This window comes from Arabidopsis thaliana, chromosome 3 (genome assembly GCF_000001735.4).
Source record: "Arabidopsis thaliana chromosome 3, partial sequence".
NCBI lineage: Eukaryota > Viridiplantae > Streptophyta > Magnoliopsida > Brassicales > Brassicaceae > Arabidopsis > Arabidopsis thaliana.
In genome coordinates this window covers 11,903,128-11,924,709 of record NC_003074.8, presented here as the reverse complement: position 1 = coordinate 11,924,709, position 21,582 = coordinate 11,903,128, and the positions used below count along the sequence as shown (strand labels likewise).

The 21,582-nt window shown below is 32.9% G+C and overlaps 4 protein-coding genes and 1 pseudogene across 6 annotated transcripts; 3 read left to right on the top strand and 2 right to left on the bottom strand.

The window, feature by feature from the left end:
* Positions 1 to 92: 92 nt before the first annotated feature.
* Positions 93 to 3,614, top strand: AT3G30300 (O-fucosyltransferase family protein). Of its 2 annotated transcripts, NM_113929.5 has the most exons (11): positions 136 to 159; positions 220 to 653; positions 807 to 891; positions 1,007 to 1,077; positions 1,156 to 1,244; positions 1,318 to 1,561; positions 1,635 to 1,747; positions 1,832 to 1,922; positions 2,020 to 2,148; positions 2,231 to 2,781; positions 2,858 to 3,614. In NM_113929.5, the coding sequence occupies exons 2-11, from the start codon at positions 456 to 458 to the stop codon at positions 3,318 to 3,320; spliced, it is 2,034 nt and encodes a 677-aa protein (NP_189649.2). In that variant the 5' UTR covers positions 136 to 159; positions 220 to 455; the 3' UTR covers positions 3,321 to 3,614. The 2 variants fall into 2 exon arrangements, with proteins under 2 accessions (NP_001326180.1, NP_189649.2); NM_001339044.1 differs by having other exon boundaries at positions 93 to 653; positions 2,858 to 3,555.
* A 1,549-nt stretch (positions 3,615 to 5,163) lies between these two features.
* CYP702A8 (cytochrome P450, family 702, subfamily A, polypeptide 8) lies at positions 5,164 to 7,480 on the top strand (the record flags this gene model as incomplete). Its single annotated transcript, NM_113928.1, has 6 exons — positions 5,164 to 5,481; positions 5,568 to 5,717; positions 5,812 to 6,147; positions 6,874 to 7,056; positions 7,153 to 7,280; positions 7,369 to 7,480. 6 exons carry the CDS (start codon positions 5,164 to 5,166, stop codon positions 7,478 to 7,480), a joined length of 1,227 nt encoding a protein of 408 aa, NP_189648.1.
* A 448-nt stretch (positions 7,481 to 7,928) lies between these two features.
* AT3G30281 lies at positions 7,929 to 8,847 on the top strand (annotated as a pseudogene). The gene has a single exon.
* A 165-nt stretch (positions 8,848 to 9,012) lies between these two features.
* AT3G30280 (HXXXD-type acyl-transferase family protein) lies at positions 9,013 to 10,344 on the bottom strand (the record flags this gene model as incomplete). The annotated part of the gene is made up of 1 exon (NM_113927.1): positions 9,013 to 10,344. One exon carries the CDS (start codon positions 10,342 to 10,344, stop codon positions 9,013 to 9,015), a length of 1,332 nt encoding a protein of 443 aa, NP_189647.1.
* Positions 10,345 to 11,543: 1,199 nt separating this feature from the next.
* AGL79 (AGAMOUS-like 79) lies at positions 11,544 to 15,840 on the bottom strand. The gene is made up of 8 exons (NM_113925.3): positions 15,407 to 15,840; positions 13,619 to 13,697; positions 13,447 to 13,511; positions 13,247 to 13,346; positions 13,028 to 13,069; positions 12,420 to 12,461; positions 12,090 to 12,220; positions 11,544 to 11,935 (listed from the first exon to the last, which is right to left on the bottom strand). Exons 1-8 carry the CDS (start codon positions 15,589 to 15,591, stop codon positions 11,830 to 11,832), a joined length of 750 nt encoding a protein of 249 aa, NP_189645.2. The 5' UTR covers positions 15,592 to 15,840; the 3' UTR covers positions 11,544 to 11,829.
* Between the last annotated feature and the right edge of the window lie 5,742 nt (positions 15,841 to 21,582).

Below are 21,582 nucleotides of genomic sequence, written 5' to 3'. Positions count from 1 at the left end.
ATCGCTTTTGAATTATTGTAGTTTAAAAAATTATATAATAAAATTACAATTTGAGTTATTTTTGATCTTTTAAAAGTCATTATAGGTCCTTTCTCAAATTTGAAACAGACATATATTTTATTTTTCTCAATATTATTACAATGGGAAACAAAAAAAAAAGTTATCCTAGAGGTAACAACTGTAAATCACTCGTAGAATAAGCGCGTCAGAGAAACATAGAAAAAAAAAAAAAAAAGTAAATTCAATGAAAGCAGATTTTCAGAGAGAGGGACCAAACAACCCATTGTCCGATCAACACCGATCTACTTCTCCAGACATGTTCTCACACGTGTCTCTTCTCTCTCTCTCTCTCTTCCGATTCAACTTTTCTTCTACTCTCACTTTAGTCTCTGTTATGTCCTCCATTAGCAAAAGAACCACTTCACTTCACTTCACTTTCACATCTTGAAGTAGAGATGAAGGGAGAAGGTAAAGTCTTCTTGAAGTCGCGTATGAAATGGATTGGTCTTCTTGGTCTTGTTCTCTCTGCTTTCTCTCTTCTTGTCCATTTTCTTCTCGCTGGATTCACAGATGACTCAATCTCCGATTACTCTATCCCTGTCACTATCTTCTCTTGGAGACCTATCTTCGACAATCCCAGATTTGCCCGTCATGTAAAAATCTCACCTTTCTCTTTTGTTTAGTGGATCTTGAAATTTTATTTTATTTCATCAAGTGGGCCAATATAGAATCGTTTCTTCTTTCCTTAAACAAAAAGTTTTACTTATGATGACTCTAAAAAGTTTATCAATTGGTTTATGTTACAGACACCATTGTATAGAAGACTTTGGGGACCAACAAGACATGTAGAGACATTACTTCCTGATGCTAATCCTAGAGGTTTTCATTCAGGTTAGGACAGTTCATGTTTTTTTTCCTACATTGTCGGATCTGTTACTGAATCTTTTAGATTGTATTGTCTTAAGTTGAATTTAGATTGATGTTCTGTTTTTGAATTGTGTAACAGATCCTCCTGCAAGGACAAATGGTTTTGTTTTTGTTAGAATACAAGGTGGTTTCCATGAGATTAGAAACTCGGTAAGAACGAAAAATTACATCGTATATTGAATGTTGTGTGACTCTTGTTATAAGTTTTAACTATGGTCATTTGTTTAGATTCCTGATGTTGTAGCTGTGTCTCGGCTTCTTAACGCCACTTTGGTGATTCCTGAGATACAATCAACAACTAGTAGCAAAGGGATTAGGTTTGGACTTAACACTGAAACTTTTATAGTCTCTATGTTAGATTAGATTCCTGATGTTGTTGTTTACTTACAGTTCACAGTTCAAGAGCTTTGCGTATTTGTACAATGAAGAACACTTCATGGCTACAATTGCAAATGATGTTAGAGTTGTTAAAACTCTTCCCAAGAATCTCAAATGGGCTAGAAGAAAGAAACAGATTCCTTCTTTTAAAGTCTCTTACGGATCTTCACCTTATTACTACTTACATCATGTTCTACCTGTTCTTATTAAACACTCGGTCGTTGAACTAGTTGTCCCGCACGGTGGATGCTTACAAGTAAACGATAAATTTCGTGTATTCGTAACATTCGTTTCTCTTTAGTATATACTGATTGATTTTCTTCATGTAGGCTATACTTCCTAGTGATCTTGAAGAATATCAGAGGTTACGGTGTAGAGTTGCTTTCCACGGTTTACAATTTAGGAAAGAGGTTCAAGAACTTTCCACTAAAGTATTACAAAGGCTAGTTTCTTTAAGACCCGCCCGTGTTTATCGTTTGTTTTCTTTCTTTACGGTCTTGTGACTCTTCATGTGTTTATGGTACAGGCTGAGACCGTTAGGACGACCTTTCATAGCTTATGATCCAGGGATGACAAGAGAAGCTTTGGCCTATCATGGTTGTGCTGAACTGTTCCAGGTACTTTAAAGTTTATAGTATTGTCTAGTTTTGGAAAGAAATGATTTCTTAGTGTATTACGATTTACTTGTTTATTGCATTTTGGAGCTACTCAAAGGATGTTCATACCGAGCTGATTCAACATAAACGAGCTTGGATGATAAAACGTGGTATTGTCAAAGGGAAGCTCTCTGTAGACTCAGCCGAGCAACGCCTCGCGGGGTTATGTCCTCTTATGCCAGAAGAAGTAAGAAATAGTATAAATATTTACGGGTTTTCGCTCGGTAAAGTAACGAAAACCCGCATTAAATGCCTTGGTTGTCTCTCAGGTTGGTATTCTTTTACGAGCTTATGGATACTCATGGGATACAATCATATATGTCGCTGGGGGAGAGGTTTTTGGTGGGCAGAGAACGTTAATTCCTTTACATGGTATGTTTGAGAATGTCGTTGACCGTACTTCTCTAAGTACTAGCTGGGAGCTTGCTAAAATGTATGGGCGTGAGGCAAAGCATAATGATATCAAGAAAATGACACCTCCTTCGATCGAGGTAGAAACGAAACATGATTCATTGAAAAGCACAAGACAAAGACCTCAACCGCTTCCACCTCCACCAGCTAGACCAAAGTACTACAACATCGAAGGTTGGTGGGGTTGGGTAGCCGAGAGTGACAACGAGCCCGAAAGCACGGTTATTGAGTTGAGAACTAATGCCCATAAGTTGTTGTGGGAAGCGATAGATTACGTTGTTAGCGTGGAAGCAGATGTGTTTATCTCGGGTTTTGATCGCGATGGGAAAGGACATCCGAGTTTCGCTAGTTTGGTCATGGGACACCGGCTTTATCAGTCTGCTTCTGCTAAAACATTTAGACCAGACAGGTAATATAATGAATGCATCATTCTATTTAGAAGATATTAACAGATTATGTAATCTTGAAATTTCTCATACTTGTAGGAAACAAATTGCAATGCTTTTGGAAGAGATTCGAGACCATATGTACGAGGCGAATCACACTTGGATAACATCAGTTAGGAAGCTACTAAAGAGAAGCATACTCGAGGGTCTAATGGAATCTTCCAAAAGATCAAAAGCATTTAGTTTTCTTTCCCATCCTGTACCCGAATGTTCTTGCATTACGCGAACCCATCCGGTTTCAAATGCCACAAATCTTGGGGTGACACACCGTTGTCCGCAATGGGTGGATGGTGCTGTAAGCGAAAGATTAAAGGAGTATAAGAACGCAGAGAAAGAAGAGGATCTTGATGAAGAGGACTTGTCTTCTTCAGGATTGTTCTTTGGTCACAAGGAAAGTGGAGGGAATAATAATGGTAACAATGAGACTGTAAATTCCGAAGCTAACAATAAGGAAGAAGGTCAGCTTGAAGATCAAGAAGAACTTGAAGGCAGCGAAAGATAAGGCTTGTGGTTGAAGATGCAACAATGAGCAAGTCGCAGATAGATCTAACCTTTTCTCAAAAATAGTTTATAGCCTGGTTATTACTTATTAGGTTGTGTATTAGAATATGTCTTTTTTTTTTTGATGATCAATTTTACAACAGTTTAGTGATTTTTAAGAACATAATTCTATGGTACTATATATTTTTGTAACATGATCTCAGTGGCCAATTGGATGACTCAACTTTTTTTTTTTCTACTAATGCTTAGTAAATTGTAGTAGAGGTAATAAGAGTAGATGAATGTCTTAGCTCAGCCGAATACTCTTCATGTTATTTGAGTAACAAATTAGTATCAAGCTTATATTTGTAGATAATTTGCTTCCTTAAAGAAGAGATCAAGAAACTGGTTTATGAATACCATCAATATCTAGCGGAGGAGCAGCAATGAATGAGATAATCAAAACCCCAAACCATCCAATGTAAAAAAATTCAATGGAATATAATCTACCAAACGAACGTGAAGACTCATTCATAATGTACCAAGAACAAGGTAATGGAACCACCAGTCAATCTGATAAGCCACTATATGTGTATACAAGAAAGAATAGAGCAGAGGAAGCCACAGGTGTGAAAGAAGAAGCTTGAAGAAGCTAATGTTGGCACGTGTGAATAATGACTCGTGTATAATAATAGTTTCTCATTTGATTAGGCTTTATGCATTGTGTGAATAATGACTCGTGTAAAATAATAGTTTCTCATTGGTTAGGCGTGAAGAAACTAATGGTCGGTGACGTGTCACTAGAGTGAGAGAGAGAGTTATGAATTGGTGATGTGCCGGTGGCTCAATCTCTTTATAAACGGTGTAAAAGGAGAATTGTAACAATCCTTATCACAATCCACTTGTCAATTTCATGTTGGCTTCGAGATTCATCAACAACATGCCTACTTTATGCTTATTTGATGGCAAACCATCGAGATCAACAGTTGTTCAATAGAGCTGACCCTGAACCGTTTGTGAGCAAACTAATTCGCATTATGGAGAATCCACTCGTCAATCTTACCTAAGATTCAAAACCCATTGGCAGCATGCATATTTTAATGTAAACCAAGAAGAGCACACTAGTTATGGCCGGCGAAGAACTTGCTTTAACTTTTCTTTATGAAGAAAATCTTGAATCTGTAAATGAGGATTAGATAACAAAAGTTCATTGTCACGTTTCAGAAAAAGAGCAAAAAAAATTATGTTTCCACGATTTGATTCAACATTCAAGATTGGTTAGCCGAGGGAAGACATCTTTAAAAAAAATCTAAAAACAATAAATGTAAATAAAAGTGGTGCTACTAAGAATGTTGAATATTGTCACTTTTCTTTATGAAGAAAATCGTGAATTTGTAAATGAGGACTATATAACAAAAGTTCATTGTCACGTTTCAGAAAAAGGTACATTATATTACAGCTGCAAGTATAAAAAGAGAGTTCCTCCCTCATATAATCATGCAACGATAAACCATAAAACAAACACATACAAAATAGTTGAAAGAGAGAAATTAATATGGTAGATGTTTATAAGCTATGGATAGTGATAGTTTCATTGATAGTGGTGAAGCTATTTCATTTGATTTATCAATGGAGCAATCCAAAGTGTAATGGAAAACTTCCTCCAGGGTCAATGGGTTATCCGATCATTGGAGAAACTATTGAGTTCATGAAGCCTCATGACGCTCTTCAGTTTTCAACATTCATCAAGAAGAGAGTCCTCATTTTTTTTTTTTTTTTTTTATGCATGTTTAGAGATATATATCTTAATCACTACTTACTTAGGTTAAGTTGTCTTTTTTATTGGTTGGTAAATAAATATAGACATGGACCGGTTTTTTCGGACAAGCTTATTCGGAGGCAAAGTTATAATCTCAATGGATAATGAATTGAATATGGAGATGGCAAAGACAAATCGTACTCCTGGTATCACAAAGAGCATAGCACGGCTATTTGGAGAAGACAACAACTTGTTTTTACAGAGCACAGAGTCACATAAACATGTCCGGAACTTGACTGTCCAGATGTTGGGTTCACAAAGTTTGAAGTTGAGGATAATGGAAAACATTGATCTCTTGACTCGCACACACATGGAGGAAGGAGCTAGGGATGGCTCCCTTGACGTCAAGGAAACAACAAGCAAAGTAAAATATGTCACGTTGTCTAAACTATCTCTAATTTAAGGTATCTTATATCATCTCAAAAGTATTTGTATCATTAAACGTTGCAGATTCTAATTGAATGCCTTGCAAAGAAAGTTATGGGCGAGATGGAACCAGAGGCGGCGAAAAAACTCGCACTTTGTTGGAGATATTTTCCGAGTGGCTGGTTTCGGTTACCTTTCAACTTACCTGGGATAGGTGTCTATAATATGATGAAGGTAAGTCTTCAGTAATCTTACTATACTAGCACTATATATGAACAAGCTTTCATGCAAACGAATGGATGTCGTGATGGTGATGTTTTCGTGGTAGGCGAGAAAAAGGATGAAGACGTTGCTAAAGGAGGAAGTGTTGAAGAAGAGAGAAGCCGGAGAGGAGTTTGGAGAGTTCTCTAAGATTATATTTGGAGAAAAAGAAGGAGAAAAGGAAACAATGAGCATGAAGAATGTGATTGAGTACATATATACCTTCTTTGTGATTGCTAATGAAACAACACCAAGGATTCTTGCGGCTACCGTGAAGTTCATAAGTGAAAATCCTAAAGTCATGCAAGAGCTTCAGAGAGAGCATGCAATGATATTTGAAAATAAGTCTGAGGAGGCCGGCTTAACATGGGAAGACTATAAATCCATGACGTTCACCAATATGGTAAGTATGTGCCAAAATTATGTATTAACATGATACAGTAAAATCTCTATAAATTAATAACGTCGGGATTGATAAATTATATGAATTTATAGAAGTTTTATAATTTATAATTATTAATTTATAGAGAGTTTAGACAAATTTTGTAAAAATTTTAAAAAGTTTTAACTAAAAAGCAGTTTTTCTTTATAATCATTATATTTCTAAAACTAAGTACAAATAGAAAACGAATTATTAAGTTAAGAAAATAACACAAAATTAAAAAAACTTTGATGTAGTAAAAATATTAGAAATTAACTCTACTAAGAATTAATACAAATTTAAGAGAAAAAACAATACTAAAGTCACAAGGCATTAAACATATTTACATATAATATATATATATATATATATATTGATAAATTTAAATAATTATTAATTTATAATATTAATGGAATATATGTTTACATTGAATTTTCAAAAAAGTAATTATCTTATTAATTTATCGATTTGTGTTATTTTTTACACTAATCCCAACTCGGGACTAGAAGAATTTATTAATTTATAGAAATTATTAATTTATTGAGTATTAATTTGAAGTACCGTATTACTGTACTACAAAAATCTAGTATATATATTGGATATTAGAATATCTAACATTTTCTATTTTCAAGTGGTTTTAGTTAAAATCACAAGAAACCTTGTCACATATAGTGTAGTAGCTCACACAAATACGGTATTTTATTTCAGGTGATCAATGAGTCTCTTAGGATCTCAACCACAGTGCCTGTAATTCTTAGAAAACCTGATCATGACACTAAAGTCGGTGATTATACAATTCCAGCGGGTTGGAACTTCATGGGCTATCCTAGTGCCCATTTTGATCCAACAAAGTATGAGGATCCTTTAGAATTTAATCCATGGCGTTGGAAGGTGATTTAAAATTTTATACTCATCCTTAAGTTATTATCTCCCTATATCACTAATCAAATTCTGAAAGTTCTAATATATATCTAAATTTATTAACAGGGAAACGACTTGGACGCGATCGTCTCCACGAATTACATTCCCTTTGGGGCTGGTCCTAGACTTTGTGTTGGGGCTTACTTTGCTAAGTTGTTGATGGCCATTTTTATCCACCATTTGTGTAGATATAGGTTTGTTTTTTATCACCTAATGACTCATGATTCAATTTATTTGTTACTATATAGTCTAAGTCGTTACTTCTATATATATTATTTGTAGGTGGTCAATGAAAGCAGAGGTCACAGTAACTCGAAGCTATATGCTCATGTTTCCTCGTGGATGTGACGTTCAAATCTCAAAAGACACCCAAGAACATGATTCGGATGGGTAATAGAGTGGTTATATTTAAAGTTGTAAGAAGCAGTGGTAATATGGTTGTCTTTTTTATTGAATAAATAAAGTGAGAAAAGAACTTTGTATGAAATTATGAATACTATACAAAAATTATACTCTATATATGTTGAGTTCCAATATATGTTTCTGTTGAATAAATAATTTAACCGAAGTCTATCCAAATAATGATGAATATGTTTTAGTCATTTCCAGACGAGTGAGTAAAATGATCATCACCTTCATAAGTACAGTGAAAAACCATGGTCACAACATGACATCAATTTATTGCAAATGATATTTCCTTAAGCTGAATTTCCAAAAAAAAAAATCTAATTGGTGAAAATTCTTAGTTATGATATATAGAGCTCTCGTTTCGCCACTTCCAACTAGGGTGAACCGAAGCTCCTTTCCAGACAAAGATCAAAACCAATTGTTCACTGTATTATAGTCAAAATTTATTTTCTTCTATCACTGAAGAGCTTAAATATATCCAAAACGAAGACAATGAAGACTCAAAAACACGTCAAGCGTATTATAGTCTTCTCAAGTACCCTCAAACATTTTTTATTATGTTTTCTATATGTATTTGGTGCTACTTATTTTGGGATTAACTGAGAATTTGTTGATTTCTATACACTCGAAAGATCAAGACATTTTGAATGTCACGTCATTGATATAATCTACTAAAGGAGCTTAGGGATGATGGATGAGATTCACTTACGAATAAAACTTCATATTTTTGCTAGAAACATAATATTGAAATGCTTGTCATGGAAGATGTCTTTGTTTATCCAAATAAACAAAGAAATATAGCCAATATAACCAACATGCATCAGTATAAAGTCAACTATTTTTTGCACTATTCTATGGTTCAAGACTTCAATGATAGATTTATTAAGGTAACCACAGATCTACTTAAACGTATTGCTTATTTAAGTCCTCTTGATTCATTCCAAAAGGTTGACAATGAGAAATTGGTGAAGTTGGTTAAGTTTTGTGTAGATAACTTCAGCTATGGGGAGATTTGTCGCTTGAGCAACAACTTAATATACATTAATAATGTCCGCAGAGATGAACGATTTAAGAATCTGAAATCTTGGAGATCTTTCCCATTTGATGGTCAAACTCAAAACCATCTTGCATTTCCTTTTGGTTTACAGGCTGTTAAAGTTAGTGTTAATTTTACCATTTGCTACAACATAAAAAAAAACTTTAGAGATGTTTCGCGGCTTAGAAACTGGTGAAGACAGTTGCACGCAATCGAATTGGAGATCAATTTATAAGTGATTGTCTTGTTTGCTATATTATAAAATAGTTGTTTAATCTATTACAAATGAAGTAGTAATAAAAAGGTTTAAAATAATTATCGAGCATACGGTATTTATAAGAAGTTTTAGGGTTTTCATATGAAATGTGTATGTCTTATTTGATATTTGATGTTTGATATTTTTTTTTGTTATATTTTAGCCCTCAGTGAACAAATTTTCTAGATTTGTTCCTGATCATTACTAACATAAAATAAGAACCTAATTAGACCAAGACACTAGGATTCACGGAAGCAAAGGCTAGGAGTTCTGTGTTCTGCTCTAAAGACAACATGTTCTCTTCGGGCAATGTGACAAACGCTTCAATTCCTTGTCCATCCTTGGAATCAATCAACATAGTTACGTTTTCTAACATGGGAGCAACATTACCGGCAATCCAAACCGGTGATCCCCATCCGAAACTGGCCTCATAAAGGGGTAGTTTGCACCAGCTACTCACGGTGTAGGGTTCATGAGTCTCATAGCTCAACTTCGAATAATTAGTGAGCATTAGGTTTGCTAGTTTAGAACCAATCATCGCAGAAGACGACCCACCCTCTTCTTTGATTACATTTTGCAAGTCATCTCCCTGTTTTCGTAAGTCTCGAACTGCCTTTTCAATTTTAATTTCCTCTTGTTGACTAATACCCAAGACCACAGAAGAGAACATTATGTTTCCGATCAGGCTTTCTGCCAAAAGAGAAGGTATCTTGGGGCGCAAGTTAGAGGGCTGGATCAATACCTTCATATCACAAGCATTTGTATTTGAGGATGCAGCTGCAACAAAGGCTTTCCAAAGAAGCGCAGTGACACTTTCCACCCGCTTAGGCCGGCCTACAAAGTCTTCACTAGCTGCTTTGGTCCTGAGCTCTTCCAACTTAGACGCACTGAACACGAATCTCTTCGTTATTTGGCTTATCTTGTTGGCATTTTCGTCAACCGGAAACTTAAATAACTCATTTGCTGGTGGGTAGAAATTTGCTGCCGCAAACACGGGATCAGCCACTATGTCGCCAGCCTCTCCTCGAGCCATAGCAGCCCAAGACTGAATGAAAGTTGAGATGGAGGTTGCGTCCGCGATTTTGTGAGTGATGCATAATCCTATGGCCATGCCACCACATGGAAAGTAAGTCGCCTTCACGAGTAGCAAAGGCCATGTAGTAGCTGCCTCGTAAGGATCATCGATGACGTCCAGAGGAAGTAACTGTTGGAGGGTTTTAAAATCCGGAGATCTCAGGAAATCAGAGAGAGGATAGTTATTGACACGAGCGTCAACAAAAACAGCTCCTTCGTCGTTACAATCGATGGTGACGCCTTTGATTCTGCCTGCAAGAGGGTAGAATTTTGTCAAGGTTTCGGCAAGAGAAGTCTTGAGTTTGTGAGAACTTTGTTCAGGAGAGATCAAATCATCTTTTGTGTAGAAGAGAAAGGCGACTGTGTAAACAGGAGGGAGGATGTGATCATAAATAGAGAGTTGGAGAGTTTGGAGATCATTTGGAGTTGTGGAAGATGGTTTTATGATTTCCTTAGCAATTGTTTCTACCTTCATTGTCTCCATCGATTTTTTTTTCTTTTTTTTTTACTAATGTGTTGTAATGTTGTTGTTGTTTTAAATATTAGGTTCTCTCTAATACATTGAGAAGTAATCCTTTTATAGAGGTAAATTTTACTACGGCCAAATCATCATCACTTGCTTTTGGGAAAGAGTCTTTTACTTTCTTTCTATTTTGTTTTTGGGAAAAAGCCTTTTTCTTTAGTAGATTTAGAGAATATACATAGTGTGTTACTCTTTTGACATTTTCTTTTGTTAAATATTCGTATGTAGTTTGAACAATATATTAAATCAAAACCTAATATATATCAACCGAAATTCAACATAATGCTTGTTTAAAAGTTAACGCGTGTCATGATCTTCTTTGAAGTAAAGTCCATATTGTAATAAGAAGATTGATGAATCATTAATAATTAATTGAATCACCAAGAAATAATCTACAGTATTCAAATTGCGAAGCAAAGACAAAACAAGGTGACTTCTTTTCATAATGCCTATTTATTTTGATTAGATTACATTGTATCAAAAGTTACAACATCAAGGCCATTTGTTGAAGTTTATCATTTAAATTTTAAACCATAGACGAAGATATGATTTCTTTTCACAAATGGCTATTTATTGTGATGAGATTCACTATAAACAAAAAAACAATATTTGCTACATGGCCAAAAGAAAAGTTTTTATATATAAAAGAAAAATAAATTAGACAAATGGAAAAACACAAAATGAAATATATCGAAGTTTGATTTATTCAAGACAAACTATAATATATCGATAAATAAAAGATAACAATGGACAAATGGCAACATAAAGGTCTAAATTAAACCAAGACATCGTCTTATGTATATGAAATACTTTAATCTATAGTTTTTAAGTCACACTTTTTCATATGACAAATGTTTCTATCTCCCGGAAAAAATGAAATTCAATGCAGAGAATCAATATTTCTTTCTCCGGCGATGCTAAGGCGTGGAGGAATCGCGTGGCGAGGCAGAGTCGTAAATTGGTTCACACGGCTTAGTGTGAGGACGACTCTTGAATGGCATATTTAATAGTCAAGACTATTTGAAAAAAATATCGTAATTACTTTTAGAAAATTACCAAACATTGTCAAGTATTTTGTTTTAGCAAAATCTGTTTACAAAACGCTTCTAAAATAGATTAAACGTTTTCTCCTACCTTCTATAGAAATTAATATGTCATAAAAAATATAGTTTATAGTTCTTTTCTTCTTTTTCATTACACTGAAATTACATTTTTCACAAACAGTAAAGTGAAAATCGTAGATACAATATACAAAATCACATTAGACATACAATGTTTCTAAATTCGTTCAAAGTTTGAAACTTGAGGGCCTCTTAAGCCTGTTCCTAGAATGCCAAGCCAGAAGATATTTTCTTTTATTCGGATTGGTTCTACTTAACTCAAGAAGTTATTCCGGTACTATATATTAAGTACAGAAAATTAAAAAACCAAGATTGTTTCGGACCTCTATTCTCCGGTGAGCTGGGGCATCCAATGAGGCAACGTTGCATTCGTCCTTCGAATTAGGGTTCCGGCAGCTACTTCTCCAACTCCATCCCTTTGTGATGTATCCCTATAAGCAGTTTATTAATTCATCTCATATACACGATAAATAAATATTGATACAAACTATAATATGTTACCTTACTATCATTGATCAACACTAACAAATTATCATTTATATTTTTACTATCTTTGTAGCTATGTGAAATCAAACTTTAAAGTACCCCGAAGATAAAGGAGGAGGAGGAGGAGATATTGTCCGGCGAAGCTCATGGGGTGATTCAAATGGCGGTGTTGCCAAGGAGGCTAAGTCATGGCTGAGGTTTTGCGTTTGAAAGTCTTCCCTTTCACCAGCCTGCCAAATTCAATACTTGTTATAGTTACTATTTACCAGTCACCGATTGCTTAACATTCAAATATAAATTTAAAATCGACACTTGATTGAGAGAGTTCAAACTAGCGCCTAGACTAATCTCTCTTAAAAGTTAAGTGAATTCTACATTTTATAAGAAACTGGTTATATATATAGTCAAAGATTCTAACATCACTTTCACCTTCTTTGTTAGCTGTTTCTTCAGTTCTTTTAGTTCCTTCTCCTATGCCATCAAAAGAAAAGACACATATTTATTAGTTTAACTCATATCGAGTCAAGTATTCAAGATCTAGTATATGTATTTGTGTTTATTTCTCAAAATCAAAGACTACTAATTGTGAAGATCTACTATAAGTATAATGTTTTGTACAAACCCGAAAAGAAAAAAAAGACAGGCAGATACATGAGTTTGCATGGCAAAAGTAGTCCTAGGCAAAATAACCAAACTCTAACCAAACCGAGAGGAACTTAATAGAAAAACGAACCAAAATTCGTAAATATCCGAATGGATTATAACTTCATAACTGAAAGAACGGGAACCAGACTGAAATATTCAGCGAATCGAAATACATTTTATACACCTAAAATAATTAGTTATTTTTAGACCGAATAACCAAAAATACTCGAAATACCAAAAGTTAGGTGGAAACAATATCCAAAACAATTACTTGAATGGATCCTAAACTCAAAAACCAAAAAATAGAACCAAACTAAAACCGGACCCGTAAACTCAAACGTCCAGGCCTAGGCACAACCATAACAACGATAGTCTCTTAATTAGTGTATTACCTTTTTCTGAAGCTGTGCTATGGACTCTACCATGAGCTGGTTCTGTGCTCCCAAACCAAAACAATAATTACTACATGATTAGGTGTAGTTTATCTATATATCTGTGTATATTTATGCATACACAAACTGCACATTATTAGATATACACATTTGTATATACAAATGATCCATGCATGTATAGAAAATATACTACAATGTTTTTGTATACATATAAATAACCTTTCTAGAGCGAGTTTTCTTGAGGGCAGTATCAAGTTGCATCTCCACACCTTGAAGGTCTCTGATACTTAGACCATCCACCTCTTCTCCTCTTAAGTGCCTTATAATTTGATAAAGATGCAATTTCTTATCTTGTACATATTTAGATATCTTAGGTATGTATTTTATGTTTGGATGATACGTAAGTAATAAGTCCTTACCTCAGGCTTCTTTGCAGGACATCAATCATCCTCAAGAGCTTTGAACATTCTGTTGAGCACTCTCCCTACAAATGATAAAAAGATCGATACACGATAGTTAAGTTTACCATAAACATACCATAAACAATGATTCATATATATATACTCATATGTCTTAAATGTGCTTAAGAACCTGTGAATCCAAATTTGGTGTAGGAATATCTTGACCGGCGTAGGCAGACCTCTCATATCGATCAAGAATTCTCTCCATGCTAAAAAAATAGTATATCAAACAACAATCAACACTCGATGTATATACTATCATCACTCAACAAATACATTGAAGATATTGAATAATCATTTTTGTACTTTAGTTGAAACATTTCTAAATTAATTTAAGCTCTATATCGAGAACTTTAATCTACATTTGCAAACAATTTGATACATTAATTGAATGTATTGATTAGACTATAGCAATCGATACACCAAGTCTACTCAAATTTTGTTAAAATATGTTTGCAAGCAAATTCATTTTTGAACATTCTAGTTAAGCCTACAAGCTAGAAAAGTAGCTTCATGGGTTTGTATATTTTCATGTGACGATCGAGGTTAGTCCTAGGTTCCGCCAACCAAAAGACAAAGCAATGCACAAAGCTCTATACAAAGGCTTGTCATGCTTCCAATTTCCAACAAGATTTTAGCTGTATATCTTAAATTTTTATTTTAACATAATCAAATCAAAGTTTCATGTTTACTATTATTAGTTACTACAATCATGATCGAAAGCTGACTCTTCTATTTATAGTAGATTTCTTGTCCCTCTTTAGTATGTTTGTGTATATTGAGATAATTGTTTTTCTTTTGGTGTGTCGTTCATTTTGATCCAATGATACCGCATTAGATATTACATGAACCTTGGAGATAATTTAGACGGTGTCATCACAAATTATGTCTCCTAGTATTTTACTGTTCTGTTTTGACAATTACTAAAAAAAAAAAAATCGTCATCTTAAAATTGGATTTATTTTTCAAAAATTAAATTGCTATTATTTACAGTTCATTTCTTTTATATTAAATTCTCTGATAAATAATGTTTTGTTATTACCAGAATATGTTCAGTTAGTTAAAACCACCAAAATTATTTTGTATTATAGTCAACATTTTATTTTTATTTTAGTCAACATTCAATTTTATTTTTAAGTAAAATGTAAATAGCAGATTTATTCCAAAAGAAGAACATTAAAATTATTTTGATTCAAGAACCCTTTTTAAAATTCGTTTTCCTTGAATTTATTATATTTTTCCTTGAAATAAATAAAATGAAGTCTCCTATGAGTGCCAAAGTAAGCTAACTTTGAGCATTAGATCTACTTGTTTGATCCTAAGCCTGCAGGTGTTAATTCTAAAGTTTTTTTGTACACTTTGTATTAAATATCTCTTTAAACTTATGTAGATCATGTTTTAATTATCTCCAGAACGTTGAAGAACAAACTTACACAACAATGAAATGAAAGATCTCTCTTTATTCATGATATGTTCAACATATATACATATGTCCTCAAGAATCAAATTATATTAATACGTATATTATTTCGTAATCATGTTTGCCCAATTAGCACATTCTTCCATCATATTTTTTGGATAATATATAATCTGTGGAACTGTTATGTCTCACAATTATTTTTTGATGCGATCATCTCTATTAATCACTTCTTTTGATTTAATATATAGTATTGTACAATCATTCATTTTTTATGATCTTCTCTAAGTTAGAGATGGAAGAACTAAACAAAATTGGCTATAAACTGATTTAATTAATTAAACAATCTCAGCCAATTTCAAATCAATCTCCTCTATGTGAAACCTATATATACCACTTTTCCCAATATGTCAAACATGAAATATAGGCTAATATTTATGTAGATAAATATGCGATCTTAAAATAAGTTGGTAAATTAATTAGCTTAGGAAAGATTCAAACCTGGAACCAGCAGAGTACTCAAAGAGTTTGCCTTTGGGGGAGAAAACAATCAAAGCAACTTCAGCATCACATAACACTGAGATCTCTTGAGCTTTCTTTACCAAACCGGTCCTTCGCTTTGAAAATGTCACTTGTCTCCTTATCTTATTCTCGATCCGCCGTAGCTGAACCCTTCCTCTTCCCATATCTACAAAAATTCTTCTCAGGTTTCTTGGAAACAAAAGAGAGAGCTAAAAGAAGAACTTGGAAATTTGACCACCTAAAGAAGAAAGAAGAAGTAGTAGAAGAAACCCTAGATTCTCTTAAAAAGAAGAAAAGTGGAGTTTGATGAGAAATTACGCGAAGATTTGATTTAATTTTCTATTTTTGTGAACTTATTCATATACATATATTTATACACACAAAAGGCATATGGAGGGAAAAAGAGAAAGTATCAAATGATACATTTAGGGAAAGGGAGAGCAGAAAACAAGTATTTATGTCTTTGTGTCCGAAATAGTCTTGACGATCAATTATTATTATTGGTGAATGAAGTTAATAATTAACCCAAGTTGCTGGTTTGGCTCCTGCGATTTCAATATAGAACCTGTAATTACCAAGATCAAAGTTCTATTAACAAATGCTGCTGTGATACGATTGGTTCTTTTGACCATATATGATATAAAATATAAGAATGGATAAGAAGATACATATAGTAAAATAATAATAAAGAGCTTGACCTATTACAATGTAAACCACCACAAAGAGCTTGACCTATTACAATGTTATTTTTGTACTTTCATAACAAATATGTACTTACTAAATAGATTGAAAATAAAAATATATTGTATATATATATATATATATATATATATATATATATATATATATATATATATATATATATATATATTCATCATCGATTACGAAAACTTCACCAGAGATTTTACCATGTTGCATCTTATGATCATGGTTTATGTGTACGGTTAAATTTTACATTGTGGATGTGGTTCAGGTGGAGCTGTCTTGTAGATCAATGGACTACCAACTTGGAGAGTTGTTTTAAATGAGATTTTAATACTTTTTAAAGTGTTTCTATAAAATAATTAGTGCTTGCTTTTTATTATTATTATATATATTACTATTAGTATTATATATTATTATTATATTTATATTCTGTTACAAGCGAACCATAGTTAACAATTTTCAACATACTGATCCACAATTGACAGTTTTACCTGAACTATATCTACAATGGCTGAGTTTAGTCATTGGTCTTAATACATATACGGAGATACATGAATGTGATATATCATTCTTGAAATGTCTAACAGAAGCACCGATGAAGTTGGTCCCTATTCTTAACGTATGGTTATTGCAATAAGTATATGTATGGTTATATGAGGGATTATGTACTAACAAAAATCGACAGAACTTTAAGTGCATTCTACGTTTCTCTTCCATCCTAAAATTTGAACCTCAAAATTGATACAATAATTTAAACCAGAATTTTGATCCACCACTATAGATTTTTATAATAAATATATTTTCTCTTTTTGAAAATTACACTTAATATTTTCTTAGCTCAATATATAATTTTTTAAAAAAAAATCATTATATAAAGAACAGTCAACTTGGTTGACTTTGGAAATAAACAATAAAAGACAATTTCCGTGGTCATTTTTCGTATATGTTTTTTGTGGTATGATTTTGGCAGAAAATAGAAATATAGATGAAGATGAGTTTAGGATTTTGAAAATGAGGACACCTTGTTTAGAATGTAGGTTAAATAGAATTGAAGAAGGGTTTAAACATTAAATATCACGGAATAGATTGGTTAATGGTAAACTGAGAAAAAAATAGGTATTTTAAAATTGAGGAAACCAAATATGTTATAGTAGAGATTTCATAATAATTATCTTTTTAACATTTTCACATCGACAAGGTCCAATGCATAGTCAATCTTTACTCTGCAGGATAACGCGACTTAGTAGAGTCTAACTCCAGTGGAGAAGGTGGAGTAAAATGGACTTAACAACGTAGTGAAATTTCTTAATAATTCTTGAACAGGACATTAAGTAGATATTGTTTTCTTATTTATTTTATATGCATTTCAAGTATATACAAATTTCATTAAAAATCTCTAGAAGAATGAGAGAAATAAGTCTAAAAAGTTTGTGTAGCTTGGATAACCACTTTTTTCTATTGAACAAATTATATCTTACGTTAGTGTTAGTTTAAGAATATCTTCCACTCTCCAAGTGATATTCTTTAAAACAGATTAAAAAACTTTCAACTTCTTCAAACTATAACAATCATATATATCTCAAATTGAACCTTAATTCATAAAAGAAAACAAAATCCCAATTTCATATTAGTTTCTTAAAACTTGACCGTCCATTGCATCATATGAGGTTTTGCAGAGCCAAAAATTAGCATCCATAAGTTAGAAAACCAGCCAATGTCATTTGATATCTTGAGTTTCTGATTTGAACTTCATAATTTATGAAGACCTAATTTTATGAATATGATTCGAGATTGGTACCGATGGATTTGCATCTTCATGAGAATTCAAAATGAGCTAGGGGTCTACCTCTAACTCTAGCAACAAAACAAAAAGAACAAAAATCAAACAAACAAATTTGATCTTTAATTTCAGTTTTATTTAGAAAGAACAAATTATTGTTGAGGCAAAAATGAACATGAGTATAAATAAACACATGCTATTCTTGATCATATATATAAACTGAGGATATATATATAGAGATTTACGACAAAAATGTTTACTGTCTTCACCCTATATTTTTTTCTTGATCGTGAATAACGTTTGATAAAATTTTTAAAGACAAAACTATATATTTCCATAAGAAAATGAGCTTAGGAACAAAGAGTCAACATCCTCTACTCTAAATGAGTTTTTGTCTACGTTTGATAAAAGATATTTGGTTGATTAAAAAGTTTTTTTTTTCTTCATAAATCTAGACGCTATTTAACATTGTTAAAATAAATTTGGGCATAAGACATCTACGAGGATTGAGTTTCGCATAGAAGGTCAAACTATAGGGTGGTGAATTGGTAACTGAGATAGCAAAATGTACATTTAGAGGCGTATATATAATGTATACTAATGCATGAGATTATATATATACGTTTACATGTATTATGCAAAATGTACATTTAGTTGTATGTATATACGTTCCTAAAGTGGTGGTCCAATGCAAATTAAAAAGTAACTTAATTTGGGTTAATGCGATTTAGTACTAGATTAGTAATAAAAACATGATCGCTATAGACCTTTCATGGGTTCACATTCAAATGTGGTCCGCTGCACTAACATATATTAATAGTTAGTCACTTTGTTTTTATTTTAAATTCATATATTTAGTGTACTATTACCAACTTATATAATGAAGATTATGGGGACCATTATGCTTAAATTAGGCTTCCAAATTGTACTAAACCCTAATATTCAAATCTCACGCTGAGCTTTCAAAGGTTGGGGACCATCCGATTTCGCGGTCGCGATTATAAAATATTAAAAAAGATAATAGATTTTTGTATGAAAAAATTTAAAAGATAATATAATTTTAGCCAGACAAAGAAAAGTAAAAAAAGATCTATCAGAAAATTACGATATACACTTTTTTCATTAATGGGATTATAAGACATGGGTTACTAGGATGATGGATGACTTGCTCCTTGGGAACATCTAGTGGGTATAGATATATATATTTGAAGAATCAAGTAGATGTGGTACCACAAATGTAGGCCAAAGGGGAACTCTTACACGATGTCGCAATTCCTAGGACAAGTTTGTGTGTTTGCACTTGACCCTTTGATGAGATTTAGGGACATGCCTTTTTTTTTTTAATTCCCAACGCTCTCTAATTTCTATACATATACATACAAGTTGTTTATTTCTAAGGGTAAGGAACCGTCCACACCACAAAATATGTAATGTTTACTACTATTCTCAATATTTGTGATATAATTAAGGGTTCGATTTAGATATAAGGATCCAACAAATATATTTGAAGTAATAATTAGCACTGCCGTCTCTATTAATGTTGGCCAATAGCAACAATTATCAGTATGTATATAAATATATATATATATATATATATATAGATTAACTTGTGTAAACCCTAGCCAAATATGTGCGAAAATATATACTCGAGCTAGCTATTTGCATAATTTATTATGGGTTAACTATTGTATTTTAAGATCATTGGATAAAAAAAAGTTCAAAGAAACAGAACTTCTTTTTTCCTTTTTTTTTTTTCCATTTTTTCATACAAAAGCAAAACTTCTTTTTTTTTTTTTTCTTTTGATAAACATTATCGACTGATCCGGTCAGTTTCGGTAGAAACGCACCGAAGTACTTTAGAGTGGACTTCTCCCTGAAGGACCACCACACTGTCTGTCCGGAGTTTGAAATGCTTTCCGACTAATGCCAGGGGGTAGTCAGGCCGCCTGCATTTCTGACTATCAGGTAAACCAATTAGGCAAAAGCCCAACTGACAGACTTCCCAAACAAATGTGATTTGAGAACTTCTTTAATAACATATATTTTTTAAAAAAAACAATATAATATTAATTAAAACATTAAAGCATAAAATATTCGTATACTCAATTGAAAAATACATAGTTGAGGATTAGGGAAGATGCTATGCATATAATTGGGCACCATTCTTGCATGCTCCAATTTGCACCATCAACCCTTTTTCAACTTTTTTTCCTTTTGAGCATCCATCACAATAATTATAAATTGCATCCTCTTTTGGTTATTATATCTAAGTGGGGTAGGACGACAACAAAAAGAAACTATTGAAACCATTGGCAAACTAACAGTGGTTTATATAAAACATAAACCAATGCATCAACCTCTGGATCGAATAACGACTACGGGTATAAGTTAAGAAACCAATCTTATATATTCTTCTTATTAAAATCTATGATTGTTTCAAAAATTTAACGCAGAATTTACAGTTTTGGAACACTAGAGTTTTCCCAGTGTTGAAACCCTTGATTATTTTCGAAGTTTTGGAAAACCTTATTTGTGTAGCAAGAAAAAGTATTATATATATACCATATTTGGCATCCCTGTTTTGGTATTATAGACTTTTAAATATAAATGGTCTCAAGAGTAAATATTAATGGAAAACAACCATCATTCAAAGTGAAAATTCCTGGCAGAAAAAAATCAATGCAAGTGCATACCAATTGTGGGTCGATACTTAGTTTCTTGGATAGAACCTTTAGCAGATTATGTTTAGTTTATTCGTTCGTATTGATAAATGGCATAGAAGCACTTCATCTAATAAAAATCATTAATTATTGATCTAAGGGTAGTGAGTGTCATTGGAGTTTCAATCTGCTTGGATGTCTTTTTCTTCTTTATAGTATGACAACACCAAGTTTTCCACTAAAACAACAAGTGAGACAAGACAATATTATTCCATCTTGAGACGACCGAACCCAAACCCTATCTCATTAGGCTTAAGCCCACATGTTAAAATTCCCCCAAAGCTCTAGTTTTTAAGCCTAAACCTAATGGAGCTTGCTGCCCAATACGTGAAAGGGGAAGTACATGTTTTTTGTGTAATGAGCCCTACTGGGATACGTTGTACTTAGGAAACCTGTTACCAATTTTGATGTACCAAGTGATCAGTTTAGTTCATGCAGTAATTTGCTTATTGAAAAGCCAAATCCTAGTAATCTTTAAAAAAAGAGAGAAAAAAATATAGAAAATCATAGTAATCATAATTCAGTTCATTAGAACTCCTTCGAACCATGGGTCATAGTGATGAATAAGAATTGAATAAGTGAATGAATAATTGAGTTAACATGATTAAGAAGAGTGTATAGAAGAACCAAATGAAAAAGCATAAAAAGTACCTAGTGCAATTCTAAAGGCTTATTGCTCTCTCGTATGTGAGATTAACTTTTATAAGAAGAAAAGGGAGATGCAAGAGGTGTGTTGAACTTCTGGCCTGGGCGAGGCTCTCATTAAGTCATTATATTAGAATCTTTAGGTCGGCTTAAATGAGATAGAGATGAATCGGCATCGATCGAGTCGGTAATATCCCATGAATATTCTAAAATATTGGTAGGAGGAGATCGAGCTCTTCTTGAGATCAGTGTAAATTATTCTGTCCGGTTGGTCCTCCCTTGGTATCCTTGCTTATTTCATTTGG

Bases quoted from the DNA above. Each gene is read 5' to 3' on its own strand.
- AT3G30300 (NM_113929.5), top strand. From the start codon at position 456: ATGAAGGGAGAAGGTAAAGTCTTCTTGAAGTCGCGTATGAAATGGATT. The intron at 1,245-1,317 runs GTTTGGACTTAA...GTTTACTTACAG, and splicing joins ACTAGTAGCAAAGGGATTAG to TTCACAGTTCAAGAGCTTTG. The intron at 2,782-2,857 runs GTAATATAATGA...TCATACTTGTAG, and splicing joins AAAACATTTAGACCAGACAG to GAAACAAATTGCAATGCTTT.
- AGL79 (NM_113925.3), bottom strand. From the start codon at position 15,591: ATGGGAAGAGGAAGGGTTCAGCTACGGCGGATCGAGAATAAGATAAGG. The intron at 13,070-13,246 runs GTTATTTATATG...TTGGGAGCACAG, and splicing joins AGAAAACTCGCTCTAGAAAG to AACCAGCTCATGGTAGAGTC. The intron at 11,936-12,089 runs GTACTTTAAAGT...AACTGCTTATAG, and splicing joins CCTCCTCCTTTATCTTCGGG to GGATACATCACAAAGGGATG.